Raw genomic sequence first — 14,321 nt, forward strand, 5'->3', positions numbered from 1 at the left:
AAGATCAGGGGCCCATATTTTATTCCGAGGTTTCTAAGTGACAACTGAAAGATTGTGTGAGGGCCCAAAAGCCGGGGCGGGGGGTGTCTCTGGGAATTTTTGCTGACTCACTATGGGATCCTGGGCACCTCCATGGCCTCTCTCAGCCTCCATGGGTCTTAGTCTCCCAACTGGTATTGGATGACCCAGTCCCAAAAGCACATACACACTGCATCAGCCTGGCATCCCATAAGCAGAATGCTGTTAACCAATGAGATCTTGGCATTCCTAGAGTCTGATTCCGGGACTGTTGTGCTCTGGACATCCCATACTTGCTGAGGCCGGCCCACCACCATGGCACTTTGCCAAGCAGCCTCTCTGGTCAGGGGGTTGCATTCTACTGCTCCTTGGTCCTGCCCAGATATGGGAGCTCCCCTAGGTTTTGGCTGGATTGGGGTGGGGGGGTCTGCTCAGATCCTCCTGGAGACAAAGGAGCTGACCTGCGAAGAGTTCCAGCGGGAGCCCCACTCCCCCTCCCTTCCCCCCTCTCCCTTCCCAGTCCACGTGTCTCTATTGTCTGCTCCCCGCTTCAGGGAAAGACACAGCCTCGGATGTGTCAAAACCACCACCCCCCCCACCCCGGCAGCAGGGAAATTAATTACTGGACGATTTTCACTTCCTCTTGCAGCGCGCGCCTGAGCTAGGCACCGGAACAGGACTGGCTGAGCGGGGCTGGGCATCGGCGTCGGGCACTTGCTCCCCCCATCAGTTCTGGAAGAAGAAAGTTAAACCCCAAACCCAACAGGGGGCTTCAGTGGGAGGTCAAGCTGGGGTGGGGGGATGACTTCCCCTAGTTAAAGCTGAGTGTCCAAACTAGCCCCTTCAAAATTGGGGGACAGGGAGAGGGCTGGAGGCAGGAGGATCGCCGCTGGCGAGCTCGCACTCTTTTCTTTGCATTCCCTTCCCTGTCCCCATGTGCCTGAACCCCGCCTGCTCAGACCACTCTACCTCCTCTCCCCTCTCTTTCTCTCTCTGTCTTGCACTTTTCTTTCCCTTTCTTTGCATCCCTGGGGTGCTTTGTTTTTGTGTATCTGGAGCTCTCTTTTTCTCCCGTGGGTGTGTGTGTTGCTACTTCTCTCCATCTCTGCCTTTCTTTTCTCTGTTTCTATCTTGTGTCTTTTTGTCCTTATCTTGGTCTCTCTGCTCCTATTTCTACCTCTTTCAGTGTGTGTGTCTCCGTTTCTCTGTATGTCTCTGTCTTTCTCTATGTATCTCTTCTCTCTCTCTCCCCCTTGTCTCCCTCCCCCGCTTTCTCCGTCTCTCCATATCTCTGCGCCTTTCTCACCCTCACTTTCTCCCCTCCTGCCTGCCCGCTGCTCCCTGAGCCTGGCCTGCCCCCACCGCCGCCGGTTCAGGGGAACGTGTGCGGAGCGATTGTCCTGGGGGACATTTGATGGATTAGAGCGCTGAACAGTTCCATTGCTAGGGGACCACCTGATCTCCTCCAGCCTGCGTCCCATATAAAGCCGGCAGCCGGAGTGCTGAGCACAGCTCCAGCGATCGCCTGTCTGCGCGCCGCCGCCGCCAAGCCCGAGCGGGAGCCAGAGCCAGAGCCGGGGCCGCCGCCACCGGTGCCGGCTCCGCTCGGCCGCCCGCCCGCCAGCCCGCTGGGAGCTGTCCAGTGCTGAAACCCCGCACAGCCAGCCAATCGCGCCCGGCTGGCCGCCTGCCCCCACCGGGGCCCCTCGCTAGTGCCCCCGCCGAGCCCCCCGCCAGTCGCACCATGCCCCGCTCCTTCCTGGTAAAGAAGATCAAAGGGGACGGCTTCCAGTGCAGCGGGGTGCCGGCCCCCACCTATCACCCCTTGGAGACCGCCTACGTGCTGCCTGGCGCCCGGGGGCCGCCCGAGGACAACGGTGAGTGGGACCCGGCGGGGGGGGTGGGGGAGAAGAGGGGAGGGGAGTTCGGGCCCTCCCCAACTCGGGCCACGAGGAGGGGTGCGCGCGGTAGGGAACCCCGGGAGGAGATGACCCTGGCTGTGTGCGCCCCCCGGGCTTCCCAAGGGCTGGGCGGGCGGGGCAAGGGCCAGGTCCGTACAAAGGGAAAGTCGCAGGGTCGGCCCATCCCGCCATCAAGCGCCTGCCCGGACTTTGAAAGTTGTGGCCCTAGATTGGTGCCAGAGTGAGGGGTGGTGAGAGAATGGAGAGAGAGAGGTGCCCATGAAGGGCTAGTGCTGGGGGGCTAATGCATAAGGCAATCTGAGGGTCCCCTCTCCGTGGTTGAGGGAAGGAGGCTGGTTGCCCGAGAGTGCTCCCTTGATGGGGAAGGTAAACCGGCCTGGACTACCAATCCCTGGGGAAATAGGGCTGGTTCCCTGGGGGTGGCTGGGGGCACCCTCTCTCCCTTCAAGCCTACTCCCCCTGGCGATGCCAGACAAGTGTTCTCGGGCCCCTCTCTCGGCAACTCTTTTGTTACCCTCAGCCGCACGCCTGCCAAAGGCTGGGCCTGTCCTGGGGACTGAGAGGAAGAGGGAATTTCTAGGAGGGGTTCCCCCAAAGTGGCTCCTGGTCTCCTGAGCTGCACTCCCTCCCCCTCCAGTTTCTCACTCCCCTCCAGAGCCAGCCCTGCTGTTTTTTGTCAGTCCCCTACCCCCAACACACTCTATTTCTTTTCAGAGCAAGTGCCTTGTAGGGACAAGGGTTTGGGGGACGAGAGGTCATTCAGGCCCAGAAGGGGGTGAGCTCTGGAGGGTGTGGAGAAAAATCAGAGACTGCTTCTGTGGACCCCATCCCCCATGAAGGGGATCACAAAGGGGTTCTCCTCTGATGGTCCCCACCAGGACAGGTGTCTGGAGCGGGGGCATCCCTTTGGCAGTAAGAAATCTGACATCACATGTGGCATCAGCTTTGGGGTGTGTGTGTGAGAGAGAGAGAGAGAGAAGGGGAGAGGAGGGGAGAGAAAAAGGAGAAAAGAAAGGACTGAAGAAGAGGGGGGAAGCTGAGATGGCAAAGGCAGGAGGGTGGGAGCTTCTGCCTCAGGGATTTCCAAGCACTTCACCCACATTCCATCACTCTGCCAAGCCAGGTAGCAAGAGGGCGCTGGGTAAAAGGCTCTGTGACCTCATCAAGGTCAAAGAAATTAGGGAGTGATCGGGGATACAGCTACAGCCCCTCATCTCCTGGCCTCCCCCAGATCCCCAAGAGAATCAACCTCCCTTTTTCTTTGCCCACATGTCTCATATTCTACTGTCCTCTTTTCTTGACCCCAGGACCTCTTGGGGTTGAGGACTGAAGCCCAGGGATATGGCTGGGCTTATCTGAGTGCTGGCAGGACAGAGGGTAGACCTGGGGCCATGCCAGGGCTGGGGACCTGGGTAGAAATGGAAATGCCTGCAAGCCTGGGATGTGGATCCCTTGGGGAACTGACACAAAGCCCTGGGCTTCTGCCCGCCGAGTCCCCCTTGGTCCTGTCCCAGGCCAGCTGAGAAAACCTAGAGAAGCCCAGAGAATTTCTCATGCACAGCCAAAACTGCAGACTGTTCCTCAGGAGGGAGGCAGGAACGCCTTGCCTTGAATTCAGTCCAAAAAAGCTTTGAAAGGAGCCCCTGAGTGAATGGTGGGAAGCAGGGTAAGGGCAAAGCCATCAGCAGGGATGTTCTACCAGCTTTGATACCCTAGAACCATCCCTGTCCTTGGCCCTTTCCCCAAAGGGCTCCAGACCAGCTCCCTCTGGGGAATCCTGAGGCTGTCCTGATAGTCTGATATCTGGTCTGGAACTCTGGGAGGCCTGGGCTTTAGATCTCTGACTTGCTCTGTGACCTTGGGCAAGTGCCTTCCCTTCTCTGGTCCTCCGCCTCCTCAGCAGTGAAAGAGTTTAGATGGCATGATCTAAGTATCCTTCCAACTTTGACAAGCTCAGCTTCTGTGAAGGTCAAGTTTGGGTTGGGAGGCAGTGGAGATGACTGGATGTGGGTCTAAGAGAATGCAGGGGGCCATTGTCAGGGTTTCTGTAGGGCTCCATTTACCATCTGATGTCTGGCTGAGGGTGGCAGAGTTTCTGAGGCCAGGCGTTTTTCTTGGCTTCAGTCTCTGCAGGCTGCCCCATGCTGAGGACAGGCACCCTGACCTGGGTGCCCTGGCAGTGTCTGCAGTAAATGGTTAGTGTCGGAGACCAGGGGGTGACCCTTCAAGCTCTGGTATGGCCAGGGAACACAGGGTCTGCCTTGTTCTGTTATCGGGGGCCTCTTCCACCCCTGGGGTGTGGCCAGATTGGGAAGTGAAGGCTCCCTCACTGCACGGGTGGGTAGGGGTGCTGGGGGTCCTCAGAGAGCCTGCCGGCTCCTAGCGGTCCGTTGTCTCCGTTCTGCCGGAAATAACCTTGCTGAGCATTTGAGGGAAGTGTGAAAAATTGCTGAGCTGACGTTTTTCTCTCTCAGCGTGTGTAAGTGTGCTGGGTAAACAAGGAGAAAGAGAGGAGGGGGGGGAGGTGAGGAGAGTGAGGGAGAGAAGGGGGGGGAGGAGAAAGGAGGGAGGGAAGGGGGAGGGCCTGGGGCTGGAGATAGTTCCAGTTATTAGAAAGATCCTCTTACAAGCCATCCCTGCAGGGTCAGGATGAGACTGGTGGGAGGGGAATCTGGGGAAGGGAGCCTATGAATGTGGAGGTCAGGGGAACCACAGGCTCCTAACTGATGAAGATGCAGGACCCCAAATTAAAGAGTGTACCCCCAGCTCAGGGAAAGGCTGGGAGTGCTGGAGAATTCCTGGAGGACTCCTCCTCCTACACACACACACACACACACACACACACACACACACACACCCAGCAACGCTCTTCTTTGCTTCCTTACTCCCTTCCTCTCAGCCTCCATGGGCTGGCCAGAGGGTGTGGCAGGTGCATCTGGTTGCCAGCCTCCCCCTGAATGCACAGAACCCCTAAATAGGGAAGGAGAAGCCCCACAAATGGGGAAGGTTCCAGGTCTCTCTGCGGAGCTCCCCGAAGAAGGGAGAGCAGATCTAATTCCGCCGTCCTCTCCAGTGCGAGGCCTCCTCCTCTCCTCCTGCGTCCTCCACTGCTTTCTGCCTCCACGGAGCCTTCCCTTCCCCTCCTCTCCCTTGGGTGATTCCGAGCACAGATTCCGTCTCGCGGTGAGATGCCAACTCACATCCTCCTAACCCTCTCAGAACCTCGCCCTCCAACTCTACGAAGCCCGCCCCTTCACAGGCCTAGGCCCCCATCCCGGGGAATGCTAGGGATTCGGCCACCTCAGTGTAGGCTGCTGCCCATCCCTCTGCATAGCAGTGGTCTCCATGGACCGGTGGACGTCTACCTCTCCTCACACCCTAACTCTGAAGTCCAGCTGGATGCCAGGTCCTCCTTCCTCTGCACCCCCACCCCATCCTGCCCCCATAACTCCTTCAGAGTGCATCTGACCCAGGCAGATGAGGGATCAATGCCAATCCAATAACGCACTTGTCTGCCCTCTGCAGCTGCATTAAGCCTCCCCAGCAGCTGAGGAAGCGCTCCTACTTCTGCCCATAGGCTTATCTAGTGACCACATTATACCAGCACCCGCTTCTGCTTACCCCCTCTGATGGCGCCGGGGAGTCGCTCCAGGCCAGGCCTGGGAACCTGGCTGAAAGTCCCCAATTGCCACACATCTACCCCACACTTCAGAAAGCCCATTTGCGGAGCAGGGATGCAAAAGGGTAGCCCCAATCCCTTGGCAGACGGAGCCCAGAGATGGCTGAGGAGGTACCCAAGGACACACAGCAGGCCCATATGAGTGTTCTACCCCGGGCATCTTGGTCTTGGTCCAGGTCCAAGGTCAAGATCAGAGACATGTCAGAGGTCCAGGTTCAAAGTCCATGTCCAACATCCAGTCCAATGTCCAGGTCCAATGTCCAGGTCCAATCTTAGGTCTAGGACAAGGTCTAAAGTCTAGGTCCAAGGTCAATGTCCCAGGTTACAGGTCCACTCCAAAATTCAGAACAAGTCCATGTCCAAGTTCAAGTTTCAATCCATGTCCGGGTCAACGTTCAGGCTCCAGGATCAGGATCCAGATCCAATTTCTAGTCCAAGGTCATGTCCAGGTCTATTCTCAAGGCTGGCTGGTTCACGTCTTAGAGCCACCATCAGCTTTCTCTGTGGCTCTGAACTAATCTTCCCTTACCCGAGCCCCAGTTTCTCTCTTATGAAAAGAAGCAGTCAAACTTGATCTCTTTCAGCTCTGACCTTCTAGGGACCCAAAAAATCTGATTTTCCTAAGAATTAGTCACTGGGAATGCGGAACAACAGGGTCCATGTGGGATACTGAATCTGGGGCCCCTGGCCCTCCCTAAAGCCTGGGGTCACAAGGGGGACATGAGGGGCCCAGACGGAGTGTCCACTCTTCAGACAGTCTCAGTTTGTGGCTTCTGAGAGAGGACAGGAGAGTACATCAAGTCCCTGTGGCAGCACAGCAATTTATACATCCCCATCTCTCACTCACTCACACACACACACACACACACACACACACAGTGGGCAAATGGCAGTGAGAACAGAGTGCTGAGGAAGGTTAGCTTCAACTGCCAGAGGCAGACCTGAGGCCAGAGAGATTACTTGCCCGAGATGACAAGGGCATAAATGGCAGACCGCATCACCCCTCCCTGGGGTCCTTCATCTACATGTTCCAGGGATCCCCACAGCCTGGAGGCCCTCTGGGGGGCATGCGAGACGCTCCTGAGAGAGATGAGCCCCCCAGAACTCTTGGCCTCCTTCCAGCTGTGGGCTCCCCTGGGATGAAGTGTCCACTGCCAGCCTTTGGCTAGGAAGGGAAGTTGGCATGGGCACCTTCTGGGGCACAGAGAGGGTAGGGCAGAAAAGCAGGGGGTCTGGAGAGACAATGTGCGTTATGCATGACAGCCAGTCTCGAGGAGGCCCAGAAGGGCCCCAGAGACACCCTGCAGGGAGCAGGAGCCTGCTCCACCAACCAGTGCTGGGCAACTCCAGACCCGTAGCCGCCATGCCTATCTCCACAACCCCTTGAAAAATCTTTCCTATTGATTCCCGCAGAGCTGTGGACCTCCCTGTGGGCCACGGGAATTGGGTCACAGTCAGGAAAAAGCAGAATATGGGGGATTTCAGGAGGGAGGGATGGTGGGGAGGGGCCCTGGAATCCTCTCAACACTCCCTGGGTCTGAGTCAGTGGGCACGAGCCCCGCACCCTACAGCCCTGGTTATGTTGGGCCAGACCTCACTCTGCCCACCACTCATCTGGACTCAGGGACCCCCCCCCTCCCCAGTGGGCAGGTGTACCAGCTGCCAGGCCCTTGGAGGAGGTGGGTGTCATTTCTGGTCCAGTGCCCAGGGAACCGCTAACAAAGATGCTATAATAAGGGGAGGGGGAGGTACCAGCCCCTTTGCCCAGCTCTGTGAGCAGACAGGAGAAACTATTTTTATCCTGCTTTGCTGCTGACAGACCTGGCTTTCTGCTCAGCTGGCTGGAGCTGATTCTCGAGGCCCGAGGCCCTGGCACAGCAAGACACAGCTCTAAATAAACTCATGCAGCAGCCCCTCCAGCCCCCCCACCTAGCAGGGCCTGGCCCTCCTCAGGAAAGTGGGCCACCTGGGAAGCTGGCCCGTTACTAGGCCCCTCTCTTCTTCTGCTCATCTTGAGACAGGGAAGTGGGATTTGGGCTGGAAATTCCCTGGAGGAAGTTTGCAACACTGGGAATCTGAGAGAGACTGGGAAAAAGAACACTGGCCTGGGAGTCAGGAGGCCAGCCTAGCTCTGGTGTGAACTTGCTTTGTGGTCTGGTAAAGTCTCCTCTCAGGGCTTCAGCTTCCGTAGAACTAGGGCACCGGGGCAAGTGACCACCACATTCCCTTAGACACAAGCTAATGTGAAAAGCACCAAGCAGGGTGCCTTGTACACAGTAAGTGCTCAATAAGTGTTTGTTAGTCATTACTTTTATTGATCATTTACAAAGACTTACAAAGGGCTGGTGCATTTTCTACAAGAATAGCTTCTCCCCACCCCCAATTCCCCATCATCCCATCAGACACAGGCCAGCTGGGTGGTAGTATTTGAAGAAACCCACCACCCTTTCCTCCCACCAATTGAAAATCTTCCCTCCCCTAGCAGGTCTCCATGCCTGCTCAGGGGTTTTGGAAAAAAACACAGACTCTGGAGGGTTTTGAGTCTTACTCCTCCTCCAGTGACCTTGGCAACTCCTCTCCCCTCTCTGGGCCTCCGGGCTTGGCGCAGTGCCTGGCACACGGAGAGGGCGCAGGGGTAGCTGGAAGCAGTAGGAGCAGAAGTACTTCTCAGAGATGCCCCCACCCTCATCCCAAGGGGTCAGACAATTGGAAGAGACAATGTCTGCAAAGCACCCAGCACCTGATTTCTCATAAAATTCCCTTGCAGAATTTTTTTTCCCTTGCAGAATTTTTAAAAAATGTATTCTGGACCTTCAGTCTAAAATATCAAGACTTTTGAGTAGGGAAAACCAAAAGTCATTCTCAGGTGACATGTACATGACATCTCTACATCTCCAAAGTGTTTCTAAGCCTTCCCTATAGCCCCACGTCACAGGAGTGGCTCTGTTCCCTATCCCTCAGATGGGCCACTGGAGCCCAGAGAGGCCTTGTGACTTGCCCATGGTCACACAGCTGGAGTATGAGTAAAAGAGCCAGGATGAGAGCCAAGTCTCTTCTCTCTGAGTCCCGGGGCCTCCCTGCCTCTATCTGGACCCAAACAAGAGAGGCCTCTCTCACCCTGTTGGCTGGGGGACCAGCAGCTCAGCCTTCTACAGTCACCTGTAAGGCAGAGGAAGGCACCCAAAACTTGTCTGAGTTCCACGCACAGAGTCAGAAGAGCATTGCCTATAGTGTCCTAAAGGATTCTCCAGGGTTGAGGCCCAGAGAGGTGAGGTTGTTTGCCCAAGGTCACACAGCAGCCTAAGATACCCATGTGTGTCCCCTTCACTCTCTAGCAGATTAGAAGGATATCACTAGGAGATGTAGTGACAATAATAAAGACAATAAAACTACAGCTTGAGAGGCTACTGTGTGCTAGGCATTGTACTAAGTATTTTACACCATTAATTCATTCAATCCTATTATGAGTTCCTTTATACAGATGTGGCACAAAAAGGTTAAATAACCTGCCCGAGGTCACATAGGTAGGGAGAGGTCTGTGGATCTGAGAATGAGGTGGAGTTGACGGGGGTTGGGGGATGGGGGACAGGACAATGGGCATCACTGAGGGGTCTATTCAGCCACGACGCAAAGAGTGTTTTTAGAGCATCCCAGTCAACCTTCTTCTGGTAGAGGCAGAGTCCAGAAAGGTTAAGCAACCTGACCAAGGTCACAAAGTAAGTTAGAACCATCTCTGCCAACATGACCACATAAATTCTCATACAACCCTCCACGCCCACCCCACAACCCATGCCAAACTCCGCAGCTGCTGGCCATCATGTCTGGCCCCACAGTTCCCGTCTGGAAGGCAATTTCACATCTGTCCCTAAGCTGAGGAGGAGCCTTTGTTTGAGGCGCCCCTATTTCTACAATATATAGAGATTCCAAGCGACAAGAGAAAGGTGCTGCAGTACTACAGGCCACCACCAGAGGGAACCACGGAAAGAGGGCCCTGCTGCAGCGAGGACTGCCTGGTCCATTGAGCTCCTACCAACGTGGGTCACCAGAATTTTTCTCACCAGACCATGAACCAGAAATTACACATCTTGGGTGAGGAAACAGTGGCCCAGGTTGGAGCTTCAAAATGTGTCTGTGCAGTTGCCAAGAAAACTGCAGCACAGAAACCCATCCGGGGAGATTTGTTATTATTATTCATAATAACAGCCAACATGTGCCAGGCACTGGGTTGGAATCCTGTCTCTCAGTTACTAGCTGTGCAACCTCGGGCACGTTACCTAACTACCTTATGCGTCAGTTTCCTCATCTGTAAGATGGTACCAACCTTAGAGTCATGAGGGTGGGATGCATTCGTGTGTAGAGCTTTTAAATAGTATCTGATATATAAATGCTCCAGGAGCGTTGGTTATTATTTGTTCACTTTTCACTTATTGTTTGCTTATTCACGGACTCTGCACTGCAAACTGTATGAGTTAGGTGCTTTTATTTTCCCCCATTTCACAGCTGGGGAAACAGAGGCACAGAGAGGTCAGTTTGTCCAAGATCACACAACTGGGAATAGTAAAACTGGAACCCAATCCAGGTAGTCTGGTGCCAAAATTGTGCTCTTAACCAATATGCCATCCTTCCTGAATAACAGCACATGCAAGGCACTGGCCACATGATCAGTGACCCCCTCCAAATGCATTCTATACTATCCCCATACCCAGAGAAAGGAGCAGAGATGCAGAAAGATGCACAACTTGCTCCAGGTCACCCAGCTACAATCAGTGTCGGGAATCAAGTTGTCCCAAGACCAAGGAGACAGAATGGTCTATGGCAGACCCTGCTGGGCCGGGGATTGAGGCTGGCCTGGCAAATCTTTATCTCCCATTCACCACCCATTTCACAAATACTTATCAAGTGTCCACTAGCTGGGGCACTGGGGATAGGAGGTGAACAACCCAACCATGGCCCCTTCCTCAGGGACCTCCCAGCATGTGGAAAACAAGGGGAGCAGTGCAGTGGGTTCCAACTCTTGTTCCACCACTACCACTTGAGCAAGTGGTAGTGGTGGAACAAGTACCACTACCACTCTGAACCTCAGTACAAGAGTGGTACCACTTGAGCAAGTGGTACCACTACCACTTGAGCAAGTACCACTTGAGCAAGCAAGTACCACTACCACTCTGAACCTCAGTTTTCCTTATCTGTAACACAGGTATTTTTGCGATGATTCAGCGAGGTGATGGGAGTGAAGTACTTTGCACAGAGCCTGGCACTTAGGAAGTGCTCTGTAAATATCAGCTAGTATTACCATTATCATCAGTAATTACAACAGGAAGAAATACAGAAGGAGAAAGAGGGAGTCTGGGTATGCCCAACAGGTATTCAACTCAGTCTGAAACAATACTCCCTGAACATTTTGGGGCTTTAGTACCAGGCCTGATTCCTGGAGTGGGAGGTAGGGGTACCTCCAGACCAAAGGAGGGGAAGATGGGGTGCTGAGAGGCTGAGCACCCCCCATTATAAAGCTGCCACCACCAGTGCCCTCTCTGCATCTGACTACAGTGCCCCTCCCTACTGAGTCCTCCACCCCCGCAATCCCCAATCATCTCTGTGTTCAGAGGACCCTGTGTGGGCAGCTGAAGGGACAGAGGGAAAGAAAGGGTACACCATTGCCTTCCAGGTTGGGGGACAGTCTGCACACAGACTTCACCCTGTGACATTCCCAAAGTGCCCTATGAGAGGCAAAAGCACGAAGGCTGAATCAGGCAGGCTGTTTAAGGGGACGAAAGCTCTGAATCCACTTCCCTGCTTACAACAGAAACTCTCCTGGGAGCCCAGGCCCCAGGGGCTTCAAGGAGGGTGCTGGGACCACACAAGGCCCAGGGAAGCAGAGACAAATCAGGGTGGCCCCTGCCCTTGGAAAGCCCCTGTTGAATGCCCTGGCCCACCCACCACCAGTCACTGGATCCCAAAATGGAAAGGATTTCTGGTCCAACTCTAGAGAGGAGTGAGGGGTGGGGGGTGGGGGGGCGGGAACGAATCTCACGGGGGGACTCCAGAAGGCTTCTAGTGGAGCAGGGAGCAAAGCAGGCTTGAGAGCAAGTACGAGGAAGTTCCCTTCTTGGAGCATCTACATGCCACATACGTGACCTCTTTTAAATCCCCCAGCAACCCTGGGAGGTGGGTCTAACAGGATTGTGATCCTTTCATACAACATATATTCTTTGCACACCTCCTTTGAGCCAGGCACACAGATCCCATCCGGGAAGCTCACAGCCTGGTGGGGGAGGCAGACAATTAAATAATCCTCAGTGAAGTCGCTTTTTCAAGCAAGTAAAAAGCATAATTATAATAGCTAACATTTATATAGCAATTCCTGTGTGTTCTCTCTCTCTCTCTCTGTTTCCTTATATGTAAAATGGGGATTATAACAGGATCTACTTCATAGGGTCTGTGATGATTGAATGAGTTAACATGTGTAAAGCATGGCGGCAGAGCTTGGCGCACGGGAAGTGCTTAATTCATCATTCTCATCACTTTACTCAGTCCTTCCAAAGACCCTGGGAAGGAGTGTCCGATCATAAGCTCCATTTTGCAGATGAGGAAACTGAGATTCAGGTAAGTCCTAGGACTGGAACCGGCAGAATGTTGCTGGAATAAAGAAAGCCTGGACTTTAGCGTCAGGCTGCCAAGGTTTGGATCCTGGCTCCATCAATTACTAGTTGTGGGCTTAGACTATACGCCTCAGTTTCTCTATCTGTAAAGTGGGTGCAATAATAATACCTTCCTTGCGTGGCTGTGAGCATTTGACAGTCAACACAAAGCCAGTAGAACTTGACCTCACCGCACTCCACGAGGGTGGGGTGGGGTGATTTTTATTGCGGCCCACGGAGGAAGGATCCGAACTCGGCAGCCTGACCCCCAGAGCACAGGCGCAGGACAGCGACTGCTATCGTACAAGCAGCCGTCACTTCCCTACAGCGGCCACGTGGACGCCTCCCAGGCGCCTCACCTTCCCCGCTTCCGTCTCGCCCCCTCCAGGTTACGCCCCGCACTGCCTGCCCCCCAGCAGCTACGATGCGGACCAGAAGCCGGGCCTGGACCTGGGGCCGGCGGAGCCCGCGTACCCGCCGGCGGCGCCGGAGGAGTACAGCGACCCCGAGAGCCCGCAGTCCAGCCTGTCGGCGCGCTACTTCCGCGGGGAGGCGGCCGTGACCGACAGCTACTCCATGGACGCCTTCTTCATCTCGGACGGGCGCTCGCGCCGGCGGCGCGGCGGGGGCGGCGGGGATGCCGGGGGCGCGGGGGACGCCGGAAGCGCTGGGGGACGCGCGGGACGCGCGGGGACGCCGGCGGGCGGCGGGCACCGGCACGCGTGCGCCGAGTGCGGCAAGACGTACGCTACGTCGTCGAACCTGAGCCGCCACAAGCAGACGCACCGCAGCCTGGACAGCCAGCTGGCGCGCAAGTGCCCGACGTGCGGCAAGGCTTACGTGTCCATGCCTGCGCTGGCCATGCACGTGCTCACGCACAACCTGCGCCACAAGTGCGGCGTGTGCGGCAAGGCCTTCTCGCGGCCCTGGCTTCTGCAGGGCCACATGCGCTCTCACACGGGCGAGAAGCCGTTCGGCTGCGCGCACTGCGGCAAGGCCTTCGCCGACCGCTCCAACCTGCGCGCGCACATGCAGACGCACTCGGCCTTCAAGCACTACCGCTGCCGCCAGTGCGACAAGACCTTCGCGCTCAAGTCCTACCTCCACAAGCACTGCGAGGCCGCCTGCGTCAAGGGGGCCGAGCCGCCCCCGCCACCCCCCGCCGGCCTCGCCAGCTGAGCCTCCCGACATTCCCGGGCCCCCCCCACCTGCGCCCTCAGCGTCCCCCAGCTGCGTTCCCCTGCCCACGCCCCTCGTGGGGACCCTGCTCCCAGACCGGAACTTTTCTCTCCACCCCTAACCCAGAACTTGCTTCCGGCACTGACTTCCCCAGTACATCCCGACCCACATCGTCCTTACCGGCTACCAAGATTCGGACCTTGACCCCTTGTCCACGCCCTCAAGGCTCCCAACTCAGGCACCAGGTCCGCACCTTTCCCGGGCCCTAGAGCCGGAATTTTCTCCCCCCTTCCCCCCCCAGACTCTGCACCTCTCCCCTTCTAACTTGCAGATCTTTCCTCTCATTTCTGAGCTGAGTCTCAGACCGGTTCTCTACTGGAGCCCCCAATGTAAGGCCTAAACCCCCTTTGACTCACGCCTGCAGTGGATGCCCCATCCACACCAGGACACAGGCCTGAGGGATCTAATCTTCACTCCTCTTGGAGTCCCCACTCTGTCCCTGATCCCCTCCTCACCTCAGCTTTAGGTCCAGCCATTCACACACCACCACCCCACCTTCTTCATCCTCGGGGGGCCTTCTCACCCATCCCCACCCCTACTCTCTCCAGATCCCTCATTCCACTAGCAGCTCTCATCCCTCTGAGTTCACCTGACCTGGGGCAGACTTGAGGGGCAGTTCAGGGCCCTGCCCCCTAATGTAGCCCCTCTCTCACCCCAGGACAGCCTCTCCCCAGATTCTCTGAGCACTTTCCCCACCCACAGGACTACAGGTACCCCTCCTTACTCGTTGGGGTGAGGTCTGGGGCACCTCACAAATGCCCTTCTCCCCATCCAGCTGGGCCTCTCCAGTTTATTTATTTGTGTATTTATTGATTTATCTATTTA

The 14,321-nt window shown here is 55.9% G+C and overlaps 1 protein-coding gene across 1 annotated transcript; it reads left to right on the top strand.

The window, feature by feature from the left end:
• The first annotated feature begins 1,762 nt into the window (after nucleotides 1-1,762).
• Nucleotides 1,763-13,436, top strand: SCRT2 (scratch family transcriptional repressor 2). Its single transcript, XM_033839036.1, has 2 exons — nucleotides 1,763-1,895; nucleotides 12,646-13,436. Exons 1-2 carry the CDS (start codon nucleotides 1,763-1,765, stop codon nucleotides 13,434-13,436), a joined length of 924 nt encoding a protein of 307 aa, XP_033694927.1.
• The last annotated feature ends 885 nt before the right edge of the window (nucleotides 13,437-14,321 follow it).

Source organism: Tursiops truncatus, chromosome 15 (assembly GCF_011762595.2).
Source record: "Tursiops truncatus isolate mTurTru1 chromosome 15, mTurTru1.mat.Y, whole genome shotgun sequence".
Classification (NCBI taxonomy): Eukaryota; Metazoa; Chordata; class Mammalia; order Artiodactyla; family Delphinidae; genus Tursiops; species Tursiops truncatus.